The 23,187-nt window shown below is 42.0% G+C and overlaps 1 protein-coding gene and 1 pseudogene across 3 annotated transcripts; one reads left to right on the plus strand and one right to left on the minus strand.

Moving 5' to 3' along the window:
- On the minus strand, nucleotides 1-13,456 carry ZNF879 (zinc finger protein 879). 3 transcript variants are annotated; one of them, XM_012451514.2, is made up of 5 exons: nucleotides 13,290-13,456; nucleotides 12,587-12,654; nucleotides 7,394-7,520; nucleotides 6,861-6,956; nucleotides 1-2,360 (listed from the first exon to the last, which is right to left on the minus strand). In XM_012451514.2, the coding sequence occupies exons 2-5, from the start codon at nucleotides 12,617-12,619 to the stop codon at nucleotides 925-927; spliced, it is 1,692 nt and encodes a 563-aa protein (XP_012306937.2). In that variant the 5' UTR covers nucleotides 12,620-12,654; nucleotides 13,290-13,456; the 3' UTR covers nucleotides 1-924. The 3 variants fall into 3 exon arrangements, with proteins under 3 accessions (XP_012306937.2, XP_012306936.2, XP_012306939.2); XM_012451513.3 differs by lacking the exon at nucleotides 13,290-13,456 and adding an exon at nucleotides 12,988-13,275; XM_012451516.3 differs by lacking the exons at nucleotides 7,394-7,520; nucleotides 12,587-12,654; nucleotides 13,290-13,456 and having other exon boundaries at nucleotides 1-5,721; nucleotides 6,861-6,945.
- LOC105716767 (F-box/WD repeat-containing protein 2-like) overlaps nucleotides 12,853-23,187 on the plus strand; it is a 25,223-nt pseudogene continuing 14,888 nt past the window's right edge.

The raw sequence follows: 23,187 nt of genomic DNA on the forward strand, positions 1-23,187 counted from the left end.
TGAAAGTCATCTGGTTCATTTTATGTCCAGGGATGATGACCTGAGTTCCACATGTTCCCGGGCCTTCTGGTGGGTGGTAACCAGAGAACTCACAGAAGCAGGCACAGCCTGGGAGACAAGTTGTGCTCCCATATTGGCTACATTGTGAGATAATTTCTGACATTTTTCAGTAAATTGCAACAGCAGTAGTTATCTGAATGACTTTTACTTACCAATTTAATACAGCAAAGGCAATCACTTTTTATGAGGAAAAACAAGTGAAATACCATATGCTCTGACTTCAAATGACTTTGTATCTGACTCAGAACAAGCAGTCAAGAAGAAAACTCAAAGGACAGTATGTCTGCATAGTTTATGGAGTGATTTTCTTCTCAGGTGAATGGCTTAGAAAGCAGAGAAACAATTCGAAGTCTTACCATGAAGTACAGAATCTGCTTTAAGACTATTAAAAAACATGTTAGTGACAGTGAGGTAGCTACAGGTCACCTGTTCATATTTCTTTTCTAAAACATTCTTTCTAGTACCACTGGCTTGCATAACAGTTTCAAAAAATAGAATCCTAGATTTATCTGAAGTCTGCATTTTATGGCTGTACTTTTACATAAACAGCAGGCTTCCCAGAGATGCTCACGAAGCTGGTAGCTGTTATCATACAGCACTAGAAAATCAAATACTAACCCTGCAATCTTAAAAATTCTCAATTTCATAACTTAAGAACATATGAATAAACATTTTACAGAAGCTTTCCTAGTATTCTTAAGGTTAACCCTGCATCATGAAGTCTCCAATGTTTGATGAGGTCTAACTCTGAAGTTTAACCCATGATTAACTCCTCTTCATCACTTTTTCCCCAGAATGAATTCTTTGATATTCAGTATGGAATAAGCTTCAGTTCCCATATGCATTTTATTTATACAGTTTTTCTCAATTATGCGTCCTCTGATGATTAGTAAGAGATGAGCTCTGACTAAAAGCCTTCCCACATTCTTTACATTTATAAGGTTTTTCCCCTGTATGAATTCTCATGTGTGTCATAAGGGAAGAACTCTGTCTGAAGGCTTTCCCACACACTTTACAGTTATATGGTTTCTCTCCAGTATGAATTCTCTGGTGCTGAATTAAAGCTGAGCTTTGGTTGAAGGCTTTCTCACAGTCATTACATTTATAAGGTTTTTCTCCAGTATGAATTTTTCGATGAGTATTAACGCCTGAGTGGGAACTGAAAGCTTTTCCACATTCCTTACAATTATATGGTTTCTCTCCAGTGTGAATCCTGTGATGTATATTAAGCCGTGAAATCCAGGAGAAGGCTTTCCCACATTCATTACATTTGTAGGGTTTTTCTCCAGTGTGAATTCTTTGATGTTGTATGAGAGCTGAGCTTTGGCTAAAGGCTTTTCCACATTCTTTGCATGCATATGGTTTCTCACCAGTGTGAATTCTCTGATGTATAATAAGAGCTGAATGATAACTGAATACTTTTCCACACTCATTACAATGAAAGGGTTTCTCTCCAGTATGAATTCGATGGTGCCTACTTAGCCGTGATATTGAAGTGAAGGCTTTCCCACACTGAGTACATTCGTATGGCTTCTCCCCAGTGTGAATTCTGTGGTGCTGAATGAGAGATGAGCACTGACTGAAGGCCCTCCCACATTCATTACACTTATAGGGCTTCTCTCCTGTGTGAATTCGCTGGTGATTATTAAGAGAGGAACTACCTTTAAATGTTTTTCCGCATTCCTTGCATTTATAAGGTCTCTCTCCAGTATGCATTCTCTGGTGTCCAATAAGAGATGTGGTGAAACTGAAGGCTTTTCCACATTCACTACATATATATGGTTTCTCTCCCGTATGAACCCTCAAGTGCTGAGTTAGGGATGAGCTTTGGCTGAAGGCTTTCCTACATTCCTTACATTTATAGAGCTTCTCTCCAGTATGGATTCTCTGGTGTTTACTCAGGGAGGAACTGTGGAGGAAGATTTTCCCACAGATATTACATTTATAACATTTACGCACTGTGTTGACTCCCAGTTGTTTAAAGAGAACTGAATACTGCTGTGAACGGGGTTTCCTTCCTCTGGAAACTATTCTGGGTTTTCTAATAAGTGATGATTTTAGACCAAGGTTTTTCCCAAGTTCAAGACCTTTAAAGCTCCTCTCCTTCATGTAGACTTTTCTGATGTTAACTAACACTTTCCTGAAAAGTTTGTTCTTTTTGCCTTGTTGCTTCTCTAACTTATCTTCATGTATGTAGGTTTTCTCCAATTTGAAGTCAAATGGGCCATCAAGTATAAGTTTTTTCATGACTTCCTGATTTTCTTCATCAGAAACTATGGTTCCAAACAAGCTCTCCCATCCTAAAATAGAGAAAACATGTAAGTGTCTCTTGCACTAATAAAAAAAGTGACATAAAAACATACAAAGATAGTTAAAAAATAGAGCCTTGAAATCTTAGGAAAGGAAAGGAAAAAGAAGAGGAAGGAAGGAAGCAAATTGACAGATGTGTGGGTGGGAAGGGTCTCAAGAAACCTACATGTAGGTGGGCTGAGGAACTTGGGGGGACAACAGGAGGAGCCAGATTTGATCTATTAACAAAGCACAGCTCACTAGGGTATGAGGCCTTTCTGAGACGGCCTGTGTCACTACTCAGCTTCATCTCCCAGGGCAGCCACCAGTGCACTCAGGTAAATCCCAAGGGAACTGCAGAGAGGCTAAAAATAAATGAAAGAGAAGAGCTCTGCAAAACACAGGGTCTCAAGCAGCGCTACTCTAGGCCTCCTCAGAGGGCTGTAAATAATGGCATCCACTTAAGCAATATTTACTGAGTGCCTACTGTGTGCTACACAAAGGTCAAGAGTCTGGGAATGACAGGGCACAAGCCAGACAAGGGCAGACTCTCAAGGCTTACATTCTAGCAGTGTGGTACAGACAATGACCAAGTAACAAATCAACAGAAGTACAAAGGAGTGATTAAAACAGTAAGAAAAAAAGAACAAAGTGCTGTGTAATAAGAGTGAATAGGCTGCTATTTTAAACCAGGTGATGAGAAAATGAAATTATAGGTGAGATCTAAATAACAAGGACTGGCCAGGCAAAAATGTGAATGTGGGTATAAAGGTGACTCCAGTCAGAACGAATAGTAACACAAAGGTCCTAGGCAGGAATAAGCCTCCTGTGTTCCAGGACACACAGCAGTCCATGGTGGCTAAAGCAGAGTGAACAAGGGGAAAGTCACTGATTAGGAAAAGAGGTGGACCAGGCTGTATCATGGAGTTTTCTGGGATATAGGAAGATACTGGGATTTCATCAGCATTACTGAGGGCTAGAAAGGACATGACACAACATGGTTTTGTTTAAAAAAGATCACTCTCGTTGCTGTGTGAAAAACTGTAATGGGGCCAGGGAGAAAGAGAACAAGGGCAGCGGCAGAACAGTACTCTTCCTGGATGAAGATGGTGGTGGCTGGCACTGTCATGTGGTGATAAGACATGGAAAGAGGTGGGCACATTTGGCATGTTCTGCAAGTAGCACTGGCAGGTTATCTTCACCTACGAATAGAGCACAGAGGCAATGAAAAAGAGGACTCAAGGATGACTCCTGGTTTTTGGTCTGGGGCAGCTCAATGGACACCAATGCCATTATCGTGATATTGAGGAGTAAAAGAAGATTCTTGCGAATAATTTTTTGTCCACCTTTTTGGTTAGTTAAGATACAGTATAAGAAATGGAATCACTGATTCAAAATAAATGAATGTATTTTACAAAAGAGCTTTTATTTGCTTAACTACAAAAGAAATATATAATCATTATAAGAAAAACAGAAAACTATAAAAATGAACATACAGCTTACGCATAAATACATCATGCAATTGTAATCACTATTATATGTGGGATGTAGCTCACCAGAATTTTCTGCATATAAAAAATCACTTTTAATTAAAAAATAAAAATGGGTTGAAATTAAGCTTCCTTTACCCTCATTTCACTTAAAAATCATGAGCTTCTCTCCATGTCAATAAATGTAATTTTTTTTTTTTTTTTTTTGAGACAGAGTCTCACACTGTCACCCGGCTGGAATGCAGTGGCACGATCTCAGCTCACTGCAACCTCCATCTCCTGGGTTCAAGCAATTCTCCTGCCTCAGCCTCCTGAGTAACTGGGATTACAGGCACCCACCACCATGCCCAGCTAATTTTTGTATTTTTAGTAGCTATGGGATTTTACCACATTGGCCAGGCTGGTCTTCAACTCCTGACCTCAGGTGATCCACCCATCTCAGCCTCCCAAAGCGCTGGTATTACACAGGCGAGCCACCGCTGTCTGGCCAACATCATCATTTTAATGGCACTTTTTGAGTGTCATTTAGCCTCCTCCTCTTCTGGCAGTGATGCCTCATGTTATAATAAACATTCTTTTACAACATCGTTGTAACTCTGCACAGTGATCTGTGCAGAAATTATTTTAAGATAAATTTCTAGACTTGGAATTGATTTTTTTTTTTTTTTTTTTTGAGATAGAGTCTCACTCTGTTGCCTAGGCTGGAGTGCAGTGGCACAATCTGGGCTCACTGCAACCTCCACCTCCTGGGTCCAAGCAGTTCTCTGCCTCAGCCTCCCAAGTAGCTAAGACCACAGGTGCCCACCACCACACCTGGCTAAATTTTTGTATTTTTAGTAGAGACAAGGTTTCACCATCTTGGCCAGGCTGGTCTTGAACTCCCAATCTTGAGATCCACCTGCCTCGGCTTCCCAGAGTGCTGGGATTACCGGTGTAAGCCACCACACCCAGCCAGAATTGATTTGAATAAAGCCAGACCATTTTCAGAAAGACTGTACCAGTTGCAGTCCCACTGATAATACTGCTTATCACCCACAGCAGGGGCAAAACATCGGATATATATTTCTTAATCCTTGGTAATTTAATAAGGGAAAAATGGTAACTCGTGCCTTTGTTTGAATTTCACTGACTTTAATTTAATGAAGTTGAATAGTATTTCGAAAACTCCCTTGTGGATTTTTAACCCACAGGCCTTGCCTTTTCAATCACAATACTCACGGGTTTGTACTGTGATGATTTACTCTTGGCACCTTTGTCTCTTTATATTACGCCTTTGTGGTCCCATAACCATCTCAGCAATATTAATAACAGGAAAAAACTGGAAACTAAAATTTCCAAAAGGAAGATTGTTTAATTGGCTTAATATACAATACAGTCCTTTCAATGAGGTAGGTCTCTATTCACTGAGGGCTGAATAATTGAAGGACATTCACAATTAAAATCAGGCTTGAGAACAAACTATAATCAATCTTTCTGTGTCTCTCTCTATGTCTGTTTCTCACACACAGACACATTCAAACAAATATTCTCACAGTTTGAATGGATAATAAACAATAATTGATCATAGTTGATAAAATTCCAGGTGACTTCTTCTTGCTCTTCTGTTTTCACAACAGCATGTAGAATTTGTACAAATTTAAAATAATTAATTTTTTTAAATGCTTGTAAAACAACACTGACAATTTGGTAACAAGGATTTATTTGCCAACCCGAAAGCTCAGAGTGAAATTTGAAACTCATTTATAAATAACTACCATTGTGGTCCTTACTACACATGTATTTATTTTCCAAATTTCTGACTGAATTTCTATTTTGTTATATCATTACTCTTGCAGTCAATTATCTTGCATTGTTGGTGGAGTGTGGCAGAAACAAAAGATCCCTGAAATGAAAGAAAGGACTGAATCTTCAAAGCAAAGGGCCCAGTAAAGTGCCAAATAACAAAGAAAAACAATACTCTTTAATACAACCTAATGAACAGTCTGAATTCCAAAGACAAAGAAGATCTCCTATAAGATTCCAAAGAGAAGACAGAAAAAAAACAAGTTACCGATACAGGAAATAAAATCGGACCAGTGGGATTATCTGTCAGCAGCACTCCATGCCCAGAGAGCGGAGCAGTTTGGACAACACTAACATGAAAAAAAAAAAAAAATGGATGCCAGAATTCTAGATCCAAAACACAAATCTCAGAGAGAAAAAAACGACTGATTTTAGACATTTACAGATACTGCACATATGAGCCTTTCTGAAAAACATTACTCCAGAAAACATTCTAGTGAAACCAAAGGGAACAATATGAAGACAGAGCTGATGAACGGAAATGCAGAAGTGAACTGAGCCAGAAAGCCACGCCCTGTCCAAGTGAGAAATAAACACTAGGCAAGTGGTAAAGCCCGAGAGAGGCCTCCTCCACTGCCAGAAGCACACACAGAATTCACGGGAGAATGAATAGCGAAGCTTATGATGTGGTCATCTAAGGGGTTAAGAGGGACTCAGTGACATGCCTTAGGAGCCAGGATCTGGGACACGTTATTTTCTATATTGTCACAGAAAAGAGAAGAATGGCATGATGAGTATGTGGAAGCCCACGTAAATTCTGTAACTGTTACCGTTTGTTACATCTTTCCCTCTTTCATGTATGTAAATACATACACATATATCGGTTTAAAAAATGTAGTGTACGTTCAAGTCACTAAGGAAAATAATTTAGGAAAAGAATCAATCCGGTAAAAGCAAAGAAAAAGGAAAATAAAAGAATGATACACTTTTACACATGATATACTGTATTACATTTTCTGCAATTACAAGACATTTGAAAACAGTGCAACCCATGTTGGGAGACTTCAACCCTCCTCTGAACCTGATGGATCAAGTAATCAAAAAAGTAGAGAAAGGATCTGCCTTCCCAGCATTCCCAACTGGCCTGGCACATCAGGGAGACCCTTAAGCACAGCCTCCTCATTGTGCCCTGGCAGTCAGAAAATGTTATGCCCATCTCCCAATTACTCTGTCACTCACCCAGATGTGTGCCTTGGGGAACTCCACTCTCCACCATCCAGGGGTCTTCCCCTTGCTCTAAGTGGGAGATGACCTTTGGCTTGGAAAGGAGAATCCCTGTTCATGAACAAGAAAGAGACATGAGTGGCCACCATGGCATGCAGGTCCAGCCCGAGAGTGCCCAGGGCAGAGGGGCAGTACCAGGAAGGAGGAGATTTGTTCTGAGAGGGGCTTAAAATTGGGCTCCTAGAGGACGATCAGGAGGTGGTCTCAGAAAGAAAATTAGGCCTCTAGTTGTGCACTCCTCTCAGCAGGAACATCTTCTGGGGCTCAGGGAACAGAGCTCAGTGGGCAGAAGACAGGAAAAGCAGAGGAAAAAATGCCCTTCATCGGCTCTACCAAGCCAAGGTCACTCAGTACAAAAAAGGGAATGGCAATGGCCACGCTTGGAGCCTGCCTGTGGGCCGACTTGGCCAAGCTCTCCAAATGCTCCCCCTGGAGAGTGCTAAGGTGCTCTTGTGGCAGAGTCTGCATCAAAGAGGAAAGCTCCTTACCCAGTGAGACCAGGCTGCTGTAGTTCTCCAGCATCACCTCCCGGTACAAGGCTCTCTGGGCAGAGTCCAGGTGCAACCACTCGTCTGGGCTGAAGAACACGGCCACATCCCTGAATGTCACAGACTCCTGGAAGGCAAACCCATTCCTGCTCACCCAGGACCATCCCCACAATGGGACAACTGAGAAGCAACCCTGTCACAACTTAGGGTTCTAAGTATTTCAAGTATTTCTGGACAACTTTTCAGTTACCAAGCACACGTTTATCATTTACGTATGGTGAGTGAAACACTGTCCCCTCAGGAAGCCTGAACACAGAGGCCAAACAAGATAAGCCCCTGAAAATCATGAAACAAAATCAGAGCAAGAAAACACTGAACTTTAGAGTTGGAAATGTCCAATCACCTAGACCAAACTCTCATTTACAGGTGACACCTGAGAGTCAAGTTTTGGAAGGAGGCACCAGCAGCACATTCACGTAGGGAGGTATAGGGGGAACACCACCTGGCTTGCCTGGAAGGGCAGTCACTGAGTCCTAGTTCTGCCTCTCTGAGTTAGGCCATCTCTGAGTCCTGGGAAAGAGGACACTGACATTCACAGTAGGGAAGGCTATGAGAATGTCCCAGGCATGGCTGTGCCAGGAGAGGTCCCAGGTGGTGGGCCACATAACCTTTCAAGCCAGAGGAGGCTATGGTCAGGAGTCTCCCTCCCCACCCAGAAGCTCCTGTTCTTCTACCGCTCCTCCTTCAGTGGATGGTGTGTCACTGCTCTGAACTAGGGCCACCTCCCCTTCTTTCCATATTGAGAGTCATCTTGGCTGGACACAGTTGCTCGTACCTATAATCCCAGCACTTTGGAAGGCCAAGGCAGAACGATTACTTGAGCCTAGGAGTTCAAGACCAGCCTGGGCAACATAGGGAGACCCCAACTCTGCACAAAATAAAATTTTTTTAATTAGTTTGGTGTGGTGGCATGTGCCTGTAGTCCCAGTTATTCAGAAGGCTGAGGCAGAAAGCTTGCCTGAGCCCAGGAGGTCGAGGCTGCAGTGACATGTGATCACACCACTGCACTCCAGCCTGGGCAACACAGTAAGATCCTGTCCCTTAAAAAATAAAACAAAAAAAAAATCATATTCTTAAAAAAGCTTATTAGAAAATTATAAAAGATCAATAAGCAAAAAAACAAGAAGTGTTCATCTCACTTTCTACCACCAGAAAAAGTTAACTTTTTGCTATGTCTCTTCAGATGATTTCCATGCAAATATGGTTCTATATTTAAATAAAAATAAAACTACATTATACAAATAATTGTTTCCAGTCATCACTGTTTATGTGCTGCCCAGTATTTCACTGTATGGATGATCAAGTGTCTTTAACTCACCTAGTAGTGGATGTTTAGGTTGTTTCTACTTTGTTAATACTCTAAAAACGCTGAATTGCCTATCCTGTACATCATCAGAAAGGCATACAAAGCTTACTTCCCTCAGACTCATTTCTAGGGGTCTAAGTGTTAGGCCGCAGCTTCTTTCTCTTTACCATCTCCAAGGGTTGTCCCCATAAAACCACGAAAGGGATTGAAAAGCCAGGCACATTCCCTGACTTGTAAGGGCAAAGGCAAAATAAAAATCAGAGGCTGGATTCTCCCTATTGGAAATAAGGGAAAAGATATTCCCCATCATCCTCTTTTCCTTTCACAATTTCTTTCTTTTTCCTTTTGAAATGTATGTAAATCATTTTAATGGCTAGTCACTTGCCAGTCTCACAACTCAGAAAAATTTCCTCAAGAAACTGGTAGCCATCTCTTTGAATTTCATCATCAAGGAAGATGTTCAAAGAACAGATGCCATTAGGCTGAGGTGGCTCTAACACCCTGGATTCCTAACACATGAAACTAAAGCTCAGCCAATCAGAAGCACACTCACTGAGCATGAGTTACAGTATAGGAACTGTGCAAGAGACACAGTCCAAATCAAAAACTGCTCAAATTTTCACCAAATAGTTTCTTTGCTCTGCCTCCTCATTCACCCTATAAAAGCTTTCCCCTTTCCTCCTTTGGTCAGAGCCCAGAACCTCTTCTGGTTTAGAGCTGCCCAATGTCTGCCCAAATAAACTCTAACATTTTAATATACCAAAGTTTACCTCTTAACAAAGAAAACAGCCAATCTCCCAGTTTCCTGGGAAGGGATGAACCTAACTTGTCACTGACTCCAAACTGCAAAACCTACCCAATGCATTGGGCTGTATTCACTTAGATATAAAAGTTTTCTGTCTTTACAATCTCTTTAGTGAATTGCCTGTGATGTGTATCACAATTGGGTTTAATGATTCTTCAATAATAAAATTTCTTTCTTTTCTACATTTGTGGAGAGGTTTTCGGGATTGGAAGATTATGTTCTTAATCGTATTTCCCCAACAATCCATCAATGATACCAAGTAGGTGCCACAAAAAGGCACAAAATGGAAGAAACCACTGTGGTCCAGGAGGCTTCTCATCTCAGGGATGGCTCTCTTCCCCAAATCTGCCCCCAAACCATGGCCTAAGCTATGATTTCCTCTAGAAGCCTTCCATTCACCAGCGATACAAGCCTGGTGCCACCATGTGAATCCAATATCACACACTATTAGTGAGATTCTGAAACTACAACTGCTGGTAAGGAAGTTTCTTTCTCTGATCTTTCTAGAAAATCACCTGGACCCTTATCATCCAACACAGCCATGCGGCACATAACAACAGAGATACATTCTAAGAAATGTGGTGTTAGGCAATTTCATTGTGGTATAAACATCACATGGTGTAACTTACAGGCTCCTAGATACTATGGCCTATTGCTCCCAGCCTAAAAACCTGTGCTGCATGTTACAGTACTGAATACTATAGGCAATTGTAACACAATGCTATGTGTGTATCTAAACACAGAAAAGGTAAAAATACAGTATAAAAATGATACATCTTGTAAAAATAAAATAACATTTCAGAACCTTCCCAATTTATGACACCAAGGGAAAAAAGTTAAGCCTGGAAACTGAGTTACATAATATGGTTGTTTGCCTTTGGTTCATGACAATTGCTTCCTGACCTTTGTGTTGAGACATTACACATTAACCCAACTCCCTGTGCTTTCCTCAAAAATAAATGATGTTCGTAATAGAGACCCTGGTGATTGTTACCTCTGTACAATGTTAAGTCTGAGAGTGTAATCAATAGCAGGCAATGAACCCCTACATCTGTATGCTAGCCTCTGTGTGGTAGCACCTGTATGCTAGCACCTCCGTGTTTGTCTATATAAATTATCCCTTTCCCCACACCAGCACTAATCACTATTCTTTGGTGTCTGTGTGTGTGTTCCCTGACAGCTGCCTTCACACTTTGCGCTTAAATAAACTCTTAACTGGATCCTGAGCCTTTTGATTATTTTAGGTTGACAATCTGTATAGGTAACTTGCCATGAATGGAGCCTGCAGGACTGGAATTTACTCTGGGTGAGTGAGTCAGTGGTGAGTGAAGGCCTAGGACATTTCTGTACACTCCCATAGATTTTATGAACACCGTACACTTAGGCTACACAAAATTTATCTTAAAAAATAACTGTGCTACAACAGTTATGACATCATAAGGGATAAAAATGTTCAGCCCTATTACAATCTTATGGGACCACCCTCAATGCTCCTTGGACTGACTGTGTACTTCCATATTTTTATTAGTCCTCAGTTCCTTGAGGGCAATCTTGGCTCACTGCAACCTCTGCCTCCTGGGTTCAAGAGATTCTCCTGCCTCAGCCTCCTGAGTAACTGAGATTACAGGTGCGCACCACCATGCCCACCGCACCTGGCTTTTTTTTTTTTTTTGAGATGGAGTCTCAGTGAGCCAGCCAGGCTGGAGTGCAGTGGCGTGATCTCCACACAATGCAACCTCCACCTGCTGGGTTCAAGAGATTCTCCTGCCTCAGCCTCCTGAGTAACTGAGATTACAGGTGCACACCACCATGTCCACCACACCTGGCTTTTTTTTTTTTTTTTCTGAGATGGAGTCTCAGTGAGCCACCCAGGCTGGAGTGCAGTGGTGTGATCTCCACTCAATGCAACCTTCACCTGCTGGGTTCAAGTGATTCTCCTGCCTCAGCCTCCAAAGTAGTTGGGATTACAGGCATGCATCACCATGCTCGGCTAATTTTTGTATTCTTAGTAGAGATGAGGTTTTACCATGTTGGTCAGGCTGATCTCTAACTCCCGACCTCAAGTGATCCCCCGGCCTTGACCTCCCCAAATGCTGGGAATACAAGGCCTCTCTTTTTCAAATTCCCAGTGTTAGAAAGGAATTATTTGACTCCTCCATGTCTTTGTCCTCCACAGGGCAAAAACATACCTGGATCTTTCACAAAGCTCTGGGAGTGGCGATGGCATGGGGCTGGAGCTCCATTAAATTCTTTGTCAAAAAGCGTAAGACTGGGGGCTGGGTGCCGTGGCTCATGCCTGTAGTACCAACACTTTGGGAGTCTGAGGTGGGCGGATTGCCTGAGATCAGGAGTTCAAGATCAGCCTGGCCAACATAGTGAAACCCAGTCTCTACTAAAAATCTAAAAATTTGACAGGCATAGTGGCGCATGCCTGTTGTCCCACCTACTTGGGAGGCTAAGGCAGGAGAATCGCTTGAACCTGGGAGGTAGAGGTTGCAGTGAGCCGAGATCGCACCACTGCACTCCAGCCTGGGCGACACAGCAAGACTCCATCTCAAAAAAAAAAAAAAGATATGAGACTAGGCAGGCACAGTGGCTCACGCCTGTAATCCCAGCACTTTGGGAGGCCAAGGAAGGCAGACTGCTAGAACTCAGAAGTTTGAGAGCAGTCTGGGCAACATAGGGGAAACCCTGTCTCTACAAAAAGTACAAAAATTAGCTGAGCATGGTCGTGTGCACCTGTAGTCCCAGCTACCAGGGAGGCTGAGGCTGCAGTGAGCCATGTTCATGCCAATGCATTCCTGCCTGGGTGATAAAGTGAGACCCTGTCTCAGAAAAAAAAAAAAAATGTATGAGACTGGCTCTGAAGCAAGGGAAACCTCTTCCTTCCAGAGTTCCTCAGCTACCAAGGCCTCCAGTCCTTCCCTGAGCTTCACTGGGTAGAGAAGCTCAACAACAGATGAACAAGTTGATCACCTCTATACCCTGAAGGCACTTCAAGCAAAAAGAAGCCTTCACTCACCTGTACCTGGGCTGGCAGCAACCTCCTTGCCATTTCTCCCTCCCTGCTGCCCCTCTTGGAGAAGGCACCTGGAATGGAGAAACAATCTGTGAGGTCTTTTCATCCCACCTGCAGGCCCACCCTCATTAGGCCAGACCAGGTCAGAAGCCACAAGCTGAGTAACTGCAGAGAAGCCTGGCACTGCCCAGGGAAGAGGGGCCCTGAGCCCGGCCACAAACCAGTGTGGGCAGCAGGCACACAGTCACTGGGCCTACTACCTTTCCACCATGCTTTATGATAAAGACGAATTGAGCAAAGGGAATGAAGACCACCTGCCATGCACTAACAGGGTCAAGGGCACAATCAGGCAAGGCTCATCCAGATGCTGAAGTTAACAGGAAATGACACAATATTCCACACACCTGCTGCTGGATGTTGTTCAATACGAAAAACAGCAGTTGAAGAACTGACGCCCTTTTCAGGAACAGCCAATCAAAAATTAGTCCTCTTTTCTTCCTCTTTTTATTTTCTTTATCAAAAACAGTTATCAAAACTGCTTAACGGAAGCGTTACTCATTCTCCCCACCCCCAAAAAACAAGGGCTCGAGAATAGCATAACTGGCTACAAATGGATTTAAAATTTAGAGAAATGGGAAGTAACTTAGCAAGTGGACAAGGTTATAGTAAATAAAAAAGGAAATAGTTAAACCACTCTAGGACTGACCGTGTAGGAAAACACTGCCAAACGAGCAAGACTGCCAAAAACGAGTAAACGGAAAGTTTAAACTCCGGGAAACGGAGCGGAGGTAAGGTTAAACCCACAAACGCTAAGAGCGGAAAACCGCCCCTAGGGCTCCGGACCCTGAATCGAGGCTGCTTTCTCCAGCTTCTTTTCTGGGGCCGTTTCCCCCGGAGTTCGGCCCAGGCTGCAGCCCAGGCGCCCGGCGGTGGCGGCGCGCTCTCCCGGCCTCCGCGGGGCCCTTCCCAGGCGACGCCCCCTCCGGGGCCAGGTTCACCTGCCGAGGCCGCCGCGGCTGAGACGCCCGGAGCCCAGGTTTGGCGGACACGCGCCGCTGCAGCCGCATGCCACGGGCCCGCCCTCACCTGCAGCCTACACCCGGGCCCACCGCGGCGGGGCCGCGCAGCTGCACACCGCACAGGAGGCGAGCGGAACACCTAGCTCGGAGACGTTGCCCGTCGCCGCCGCCAGCCGCCGGCAGCCGGACTCAACTGCGCCTGCGCATCGGAGAGCTGAAGGTCTTCCCCGGCTGAACCGCCAGTGCCTGTCTCTCCGGACTTCATTTCCCAGACGTCGCTGCGGCACCACCCGCTACGGTGTCCAAGAGGAAACCACAGCCCCGACACGGGAGAACGCGGTCGGACTGGAGTTGGAGAAGGCTGAAGCCGAGTCCCTCAGCTTGGGCTCCAACTACTTTCCCTCCGCTAAGGCACTCACTGTATTTGTAATTACAATGACAACAATAGTGAGACAGAAAAGTGAGTGTGAATTTTTAAATGTGGAAGACTAGTTGCTGCTGATTATTCGCAGGTGGTGAGAGAACTATTACAGTCCCTACTGCAATTTTAATTAAAAAGGAATTATGTCTAAGTTTTGTGATCTTTACATATTTACTGGCACTCAGATAGAGTAAAACAAAAGCATAAACACAGTATTTCCCTCATTATGATACTCATTTCTTTTGAAGTGACTTCTTTAAATCGTAAAATAAACCCCGTCTCCCAGCAACTGCATCTTCAGTGACTGGCACTGTACACACCAAATACGATGTGCTCAGTAAGTGTTGCTTTTTAAAATATCAAACATTAGGGTTTACAGAGACAAACCTAAACACAAAGGGTACTTAAGATCGAAAATGCAGAGGTGGATGAGAGAGATCCAAGATGGCCGATTAGCAGCAACCCAGGATTGCAGCTCCCAGTGAAAGCACAGAGAGTGAGTGGACGCCACCTTTCCAGATGAATTTTTGTTGCCCAGGACCAGGAGATTCCCAGCAGAGGAGCCCCACGGGTCGCCAGCGCGACTCTTTTGGCCAGCGTGGCTGTTTTACCAGTGCCCTGGCGCAGCGGTTCTCAGTTCGGAGTATACGGGACTGGGTGCCCTTTTGGTTGGCATTTGGAGCTCCAGGAAGGCAGAGTCGCCCATTCAGCTGATTGAAAGGGGGACTGAAACAGGGAGCCAGGCCAGGAGATTCCTGGGCAAAAAAGCACCACGAATCTCAATGCCGCTGTTTCAGCCGGCGCAGTGGGTCGCCGCAAGGGAAATTACACAGATTCCGGCGCCTTTTCAGAAGGTGACTGGAACACCTGGGAGAGAATCAACCCGTCAACTAAAAAAAAAAAAAAAAAAAAGACTCTGAGACAGGAAGCCAGGTGATCAGGCTCAGCTGGTCTCACCCCCACAAAAAAACAGCAATTGGAAACGCTGAGGATTGAGAGTTTCACAGCAAGCACAGCTGAACCCGGGAAGGTCCAGCTCTGTGGGGGAGGGGCGTCCACCAAAGGAAAACCAAGAAACAGAAAAAACTTCATCACCAACAAGCTGGACGTCCACTCAGAGACCCAATCTGAAAGTCAGCAATTACAAAGGCGACAGGTGGATAAATCCACAAATATGGGAAGAACCCAGCGCAAAAAGGCTAAAAACACCCGAAATCAGAATGCCTCTCCTCCTTCAGGGGATCGCAGCTCCTCATCAGCAAGGGAACAAGGCCTGATGGAGAATGAGTGTGATGAATTGACAGAATCAGGCTTCAGAGGTGGATAATAAGACACTTCTGTGAGCTAAAAAGACATGTTCTAACCCAATGTAAAGAAACTAAGAACCTTGAAAAAAGGTTTGATGAAATGCTAATGAGAATAGACAATTTAGAGAGGAATATAAGTGAATTAATGGAGCTGAAAAACACAACACGAGAACTTCGTGAAGTATGCACAAGTTTTAACAGTCGAATTGACCAAGCAGAAGAAAGGATATCAGAGGTCGAAGACCAACTCAATGAAATAAAAGGAGAAGACAAGATTAGAGAAAAAAGGATAAAAAGAAAAGAGCAAAGTATCCAAGAAATATGGGACTATGTGAAAAGACCTAATCTACGTTTGATAGGTGTACCTGAATGTGACGAAGAGAATGAATCCAAGTTGGAAAATACTCTCCAGGATATTATTGAGGAAAACTTTCCCAACCTAGTAAGGCAGGACAATATTCAACTCCAGGTAATACAGAGAACACCACAAAGATATTCCTCAAGAAGACCAACCCCAAGGCACATAATCATCAGATTCACTAGGGTTGAAATGAAGGAGAAAATGCTAAGGGCAGCCAGAGAGAAAGGACAGGTTACCCACAAAGGGAAGCCTATCAGACTCACAGCGGATCTCTCAGCAGAAACCCTACAAGCCAGAAGAGAGTGGAGGCCAATATTCAACATCCTTAAAGAAAAGAACTTTCAACCCAGAATTTCATATCCAGCCAAACTAAGCTTCATAAGTGAAGAAAAAATAAAATTTTTTGTGAACAAGCAAGTACTCAGAGATTTCATCACCACCAGGCCTGCTTTACAAGAGCTTCTGAAAGAAGCACTACACATAGAAAGGAACAACCAGTATCAGCCATTCTAAAAACATACCAAAAGGTAAAGAGCATCAACATAATGAAGAATCTACATCAACTAATGGGCAAAACAGCCAGCTAGCATTAAATGGTAGTATTAAACTCACATATATCAATATTAATCCTAAATTTAAATGGACTAAATGCCCCAATCAAAAGACACAGACAGGCAAATTGGATAAAAAGCCAAGACCCATCAGTGTGCTGCATCCAGACCCATCTCACATGCAAGGATACACAAAGACTCAAAACAAAGGGATGGAGGAAGATTTACCAACCAAATGGAGAGGAAAAAAAAAAAAAAAAAGCAGGAGTTGCAATTCTCATCTCTGATAAAATAGACTTTAAAGCAACAAAGGTTAAAAGAGACAAAGAAGGCTATTACATAATGGTAAAAGGATCAATGCAACAAGAAGAGCTAACGATCCTAATTATGTATGCACCCAATACAGGAGCACCCAGATACATAAGGCAAGTTCTTAATGACTTACAAAGAGGCTTAGACTCCCACATAATAATAGTGGGAGACTTTAACACCACATTGTCAATATTAGACAGATCAACGAGACAGCAAATTAATGAGGATATCCAGGACTTGAACTCAGACCTGGAACAAGTAAACTTAATAAACATTTACAGAACTCTCCACCCCAAATCCGCAAAACATACGTTCTTCTCAGTATCACATCACACCTACTCTAAAAGTGACCACATAATTGGAAGTAAATCACTCCTCAGCAATTGCATAGCATTTCACAGGTTTAAATGAAATATTGGTTGGCTGCTTGTTTGTTATTCTCCTCCCTTATTCCTTCCTGTCTCCATTGTTAAGCACAATTATTGGCATAAAAGAGGTTTTTAATACCCATTTTTAGACTGCATTCCAGCCTGGGCAATAGAGCAATACTCCCGTTCTCTCTCTGTCTTTTTCTTCCTTTTTCTTTCTCTCTTTCATTCTTTTTCTTTCTTTCTCTCTTTCTTTCTTTCTTCTTTTCTTTTCTTTCTTTCTTTTTTCCCTTTCTTCTTTAAAAAAAAAGAAGAAAATACAGAGGTGAACTAAGAGATGTCAGGAAGATAATATGAAAAAGTAATCTTGGAATACGATGTTACAATAATACAAAGATAATTTCAAAGTAAAAATAATTAAATTGAATAAAATGGGATGTTTATATTGATAAAAGATAATAATGCACATCACTAATCACTAGGGAAATGCAGATCAAACCTCCACTGCGATTTCACACTCATTAGGATGGCTATTATAAAATTTGGGGAAAAAGGAAAACCAGAAAACAATCCTTGTGCATTAGTGGTGGGAATGTAAAATGGTACGGCTGTGCTGGAAAATGGTATGGAAGTTCCTCAAAAAAATTAAATATAGAATTAACACATGGTCTGGCAATTCCAATTCTGGACCATATGTTATTTCTATGTTTAAATATTATTTTAAATGAAAAAAGATATAACAGTTATAGATGATTATTGGCAAAACAACATAGCATTGAGATTTACAAAATAAAAGTAAGATGGCGAACCTCCCTTTTCCTCTTAATATTCCTTAAAGTAACCCCAAACATATACGTATGTAATTTTCAAAGGAGTAAATTTCATACAATTCTAGAAAAATACCATCAGAATACCAGAAATTGAGAAAACGTCTGGAAGACATGCAGGAGATAGGTGCTCTGAGATCCAAAATCTAATAAAAAGATTCAGAAGAAGAAAGCAGAGAAAATGAGGAGGGGGGAAATGATAACAAATAGATTACCTATAGAGATATAGCAGAAAACACATTCAAGCTGAGGAAGGCCTGAGTCTTCAGATTAAATAAAATGTAAGGTGTTTAACATAATGAGTGAGCGAGGGTAGGGATGGCCCATAAAAAATATACGCTTGATGAAATATCAGAACGCTGAAGATAAACAGAAACCCCTAAAAATGACCAGAAAAGATGGAATAAAAGGTTGCCATATGTTATTTGCTACAAGTAATAGAAGATGAAACTGCTCCAATTGGCTGAAATGAATAAGGCATAGCAAGGAATCACTGGAGCCAACTCCAGCTACAGAAGAATCAGTGGTTCTGTGATGTCATCAAAAACCAGGTTTTGGCCAGGCAGGCGGATCACCCGAGGTCAGGAGTTTGAGACCAGCCTGGCCAACATGGCGAAACCCCACCTCTACTAAAAATATGAAAATTAGCTGGGTGTGTGGCAGGCACCTGTAATCCCAGCTACTCGGGATGTTAAAGCTGGTGAATTGCTTGAACCCAGGAGGCTGAGGTTACAGTGAACCGAGATTGCCTCACTGCACTCCAGCCTGGGGACAGAGCTAGACTCCATCTCAAAAAATCAAACAAAGAAGAAAAACAGGTTTCTTCCTTTTCTCCACCCTGATCCTCAGGAGCTGGATGTGATGCAGATATGTAAACAAAATCAAGGTTCTGTTGAGAATTAGGAAGGGGAGAGGAAATTGAGAAAGGGGAGAAGCAAGAATGTCCACTACTCTAGGCGAACCAAAGGTGCAGCTGACATCAGACTTCTCAGCAACATGGATTCTAGAAGATGGTGTGGAGCAATGTCCTCAGATTTCAAACAAAATAATTTGGAATTTAAATAGAATACTATTGATACCGTGAATACTGTAACCTTCCAATCTTACATTGGAATGTGTGTGAAGAAAAGGCATTTGGAAGATCAATGTATTTACATCGATTCAAATCCATAGAATATCTCTGATAGAATTCATTAATGTAATTCATTTTAAAATAAAAAGAAAGAAAGAAGAAGAATCCAGCTGGGCACAGTGGCTCACACCTGTAGTCCCAACACTTTGAGAGGCCAAGGTGGGTGGATGGCTTGAGCTCAGGAATTCAAGACCAGCCTGGGCAACATAGTGAAACCCCATCTCTCCCCCTGCCAAAAAAAAATTAGCCAGGCATGGTGGTGCATGCCTGTGGTCCCAGCTACTGGGAATGGGGGTGGGGTGCTGAGGTGGGAGAATCACTTGAGCCAGGGAGGTGGAAATAACAGAGAGCTGAAAGTCCACCACTGCACTCACAGAGTGAGACCAGTGAGTCGAAATCTCACCACTGCACTCCAGCCTGGGCAACAGAGTGAGACCCTGTCAAAAGAGAGAAAGGGAGGAAGGGAGGAAGGGAGAGAGGGAGGAAGGAAGGAAGGAAGGGAGGGAAGGAAGGAAGGAAGGAAGGAAGGAGGGATGGAGGGAAGGAAGGAATCCAAGATAGTAAAACTTGCATGGATGATTACAGGAAACTGTAGGTAGTAAATAAGTAAATTAACAAGTAAAACGTATCTGAGTCAAAATAATTCTTAAGGCATATTGTGAAGGTAATTTAATACCACGATGAAAATCCCAGATGATTACAAAAGAGAGTGCCAGTGAAGAAATAGAAAATATGATAGCACGCTAAGGTTCTTATCTCACTCAGGGGAATAGACATAGATACCAACTAACTTTACATGTATGTCATTTCTACGTTTAAATATGTATGTTAAATATTCATAAGAAGGCACTGAGCAAATAGAAACCTGATATGACTTTGTAACCAGCCCTAGAGTAATCTAAACTACATTTGATATCCTTACTAAAAGATTATTATTTTTCAAATTTTTTAATAATAAAAATGTTATTTTTTTTTGAGACAGAATCTCACTCTGTCACCCAGGCTGGAGTGCAGTGGCTCAATCTTGGCTCATTGCAACCTCCGCCTCCTGAGTTAAAGAAATTCTCCTGCCTCAGCCTTCCGAGTAGCTGGGATTATACGCACATGCCACCACACCTGGCTAATTTTTGTATTTTTAGTAGAAATGGGGTTTCACCATGTTGGCCAGGCTGGTCTCAATCTCCTGACCTCATGATCCGCCCACCTCAGCCTACCAAAGTGCTGGATTACAGGTGTGACCCACCTCGCCTGGCCAAAAATATTATATTGATAAATTCAAATGTATATACATATTACAGGATAAAGAAAATAAACAATTACATTAATGTCAATAGCCAAGATTTTCAGAGTAAGCAAGAAGAAACACAAAGAAAATTTATTCAAAGTTAAGTGAAAAGTATTTTGTTTAATATTTGAATTGAAAATATCAACAATCGATTTTTGGTTATTTCTAAAAAAAAAAAAAAAAAAGTCCCTGTTCCTATTCACTGCCAAGCCTGGAAGGAATGACAATCCAATAGTAATTAGCTACCAAATGATGGTCTCTAGATTAGCACTTAACACAAAAGGTTTATGATAAATCCAAGTAGGGAAGGCCCAAGTTAGGTACGGTGGCTGAAAGCAGGAAAGCTATCATAAGGGTCATGTCAAAAGGGCACAGGAACCGAGCTGAAGGGGCTCTGTTGAACAAAGACGGAAGAATTGATCACCAAAAAGAATAATAGCTACATTGGATTAAAATGTATCAAATGCCATAAAAGTCTGTTTACTATTGGTGTCCAAGATAGAATAAAAGAGACTGGAATTACTCTCCCACCTTAAACAAACACTGCCAACACCACCAAGAGACAGCATGTAACATGAGACATCAGGCAATAAAGGACATTAGTTCCAGAGATACACGAGGTGAGCCCTACAACTGTCCCATCTTACTGTTTTGACAGAGTCTTCAGAAAAGGCACTTGAAAATGCAACATCTATTCCCAATAAAATCTGTCACCACACTGGAAATACAAAACAACTTGTTTACAAAATCCTACACTAACACTACAATTTTTCATTTTTTTGAGACAGAGTCTCGCACTGTCATCCAGGCTGGAGTGTGGTGATGCAATCTTGGTTCACTGCAACCACCGCCTCCTGGGTTCAGGTGATTCTCCTGCCTCAGCCTCCCGAGTAGCTGGGACTACAGGCATGCACCACAATGTTTTGCTACTTTTTGCTTCTTAGTAGAGACGGGGTTTCATCAGGTTAGTCAGGCTGGTCTCAAAACACCTGACCTCAGGTGATCTGCCGGCCTCGACCTCCCAAAGTGTTGGGATTATAGGTGTGAGCCACTGGGCCTGGCCAAATTTGTCTTTTGTCTGTCTAATTTGCTGGACCCCAGCTGGAGAACCCAGGAGGGCAGAGGGAAAAAGTTCTCCTTCCCTTCAGTGTGAAATGCACTGGATGAATGTAAGATGTTCATAATGTGAGTGTGGGTTATAAGGTGACTGTACTCTTTTTGTAACTTTTCTATAAATTGGAAACTATTCTAAAATTCAATTTTTATTAAAAATGATGGCTGGGCATGGTGGCTCATGCCATCGTTTTTAATAAAAGTAATTCCAGCACTTTGTGAGGCCAAGGCAGGTGGATCACGAGGTCAGGAGACCAAGACCAGCCTGGCCAACATGGTGAAACCCCGTCTCTACTAAAATATGAAAAATTAGCAGAGCATGGTGACTCAGGAGGCTGAGGCAGGGGAATCACTTGAACCCAGGAGGCCAAGGTTGCAGTGAGCTGAGATCACGCCACTGCACTCCAGTTTGGGTGACAGAGCAAGCCTGCATCTCAAAAAAATAAATAAATAAAATAAAAATAAAAATGAGGTCTGGCACAATGTGAGGAGTCACTGTAATTTTAAACAAATAAGCATTATGTGTGTATGAATATTTTATACTATAATTAGCATTTCTTTGATTTATAAAACATTATCTCATATGCTTATTTTCATCTATTTTCTTTTAATTATTAATTCTTTCTTTTCCCAATTATGTCTTGAGGCTATAGGTTAAAAAAATGAGAAAAACTTTAATATGAACCAAAAAATGTACTGGATGTCCAGCCTGGAATGCCCTCGGGGATTACCTCAACCTTTTGTCTTTAAACTATTTTACAATCCTGGAAGTTGCTGAAAACTTCTAATAATGCAAACTGTTCTTGTTTATAGATATGCAGACTGATTGTGTCTGGTGGAATGCAATTGCCACTTCTCTACAAATGTGTTCTTTGGTTAAGGTGCTGTATAAACGCTTGTTGCCCTATGAACAGAAACGTTGTGCATCTATTTGTAAATTCATTTCAGCTTATATATGTGTGGTTCTTTGAGCTTTCCTTTGAACTGATTTTAAAAATCTTACTGATTCCCTCATTACTTAGATAAAAATCTTGTCATTTGTCCTTTTTCTATTTGTATGAGAGCCATAATGTTACCTTTTTTCTTTATTCTATAACAAGGACTTAGCATTTTCTTTCAATATTTGTATGTTTTTGTTACAAATATTGTACTAGTCTTAATTTTTCATGCACTTTCATGACATTCTAATATTTAAATGCCTTTGTAATTCATCCATAACAATATCTTCTGTGTCATTTATTCAGTTGAGGAAAGCACAGAGAAAGAATTTGCCCATCCAGAGACCAGCTCTGTCTGACATTTTATTCTACCTATACTTCTCTGTAAATTATCTGTATCAATGAAATGCATGCACATAGTATATATGCCAATTGGTAGGGAAAGTTCCATTACCAAACAGTAGGCCCTGTGCCCCTCCTCCCCAAAGAGGATACCACAGCTAGAAGACACCTCTTTCAAGCTTACTCATTTCTTCTGGAATTTACTTCCCTATTTCCAAATTAAAAAACAGCAACAATTATACTGCCTTTTTTCTGCTTACAGGTATTGAATATTGATCATGTTTACTCTGTGGTTTATTATTTTTAAATTAGGAAACGTGATGCAGTGCTTGAGAACTATAAATCGGTTTCTTTTTTGCTGATGGAAAAAGCACAAGTAACTGCTTAGAGGCTTGTTGTGAGGATTCACTGAGGTAGAAAACCTAAAAATGACAGAGGCAGAAGGCAGAGGGGCTGGGTAAATCCTCAGACCGGACTGAGAACCCCCCTTCCCATTTGACACGCATTCCTGTGATTGATCCCCATCCTTCACCTGTTTGACGTATACCTACACGTTCCTAACTGGTGTTCCACACTGTCATGCCCACCTTTGAATGGTACCTTTGCTTTAACCTTTTATGCATTCTCA

The sequence above is a fragment of the Aotus nancymaae genome, unplaced genomic scaffold (genome assembly GCF_030222135.1).
Source record: "Aotus nancymaae isolate 86718 unplaced genomic scaffold, 86718_ANA_hifiasm-v0.15.2.pri h1tg000015l_1, whole genome shotgun sequence".
NCBI lineage: Eukaryota > Metazoa > Chordata > Mammalia > Primates > Aotidae > Aotus > Aotus nancymaae.

Coding starts and splice junctions, on each gene's coding strand:
- ZNF879 (XM_012451514.2), bottom strand. CDS start 12,619: ATGGCAAGGAGGTTGCTGCCAGCCCAGGTACAG. Junction 7,521..12,586: donor TGCTGCCAGCCCAGGTACAG/GTGAGTGAAGGC, acceptor TTTGCCTTCCAG/GAGTCTGTGACATTCAGGGA. Junction 2,361..6,860: donor TCCCCAAGGCACACATCTGG/GTGAGTGACAGA, acceptor TCTCTATTTTAG/GATGGGAGAGCTTGTTTGGA.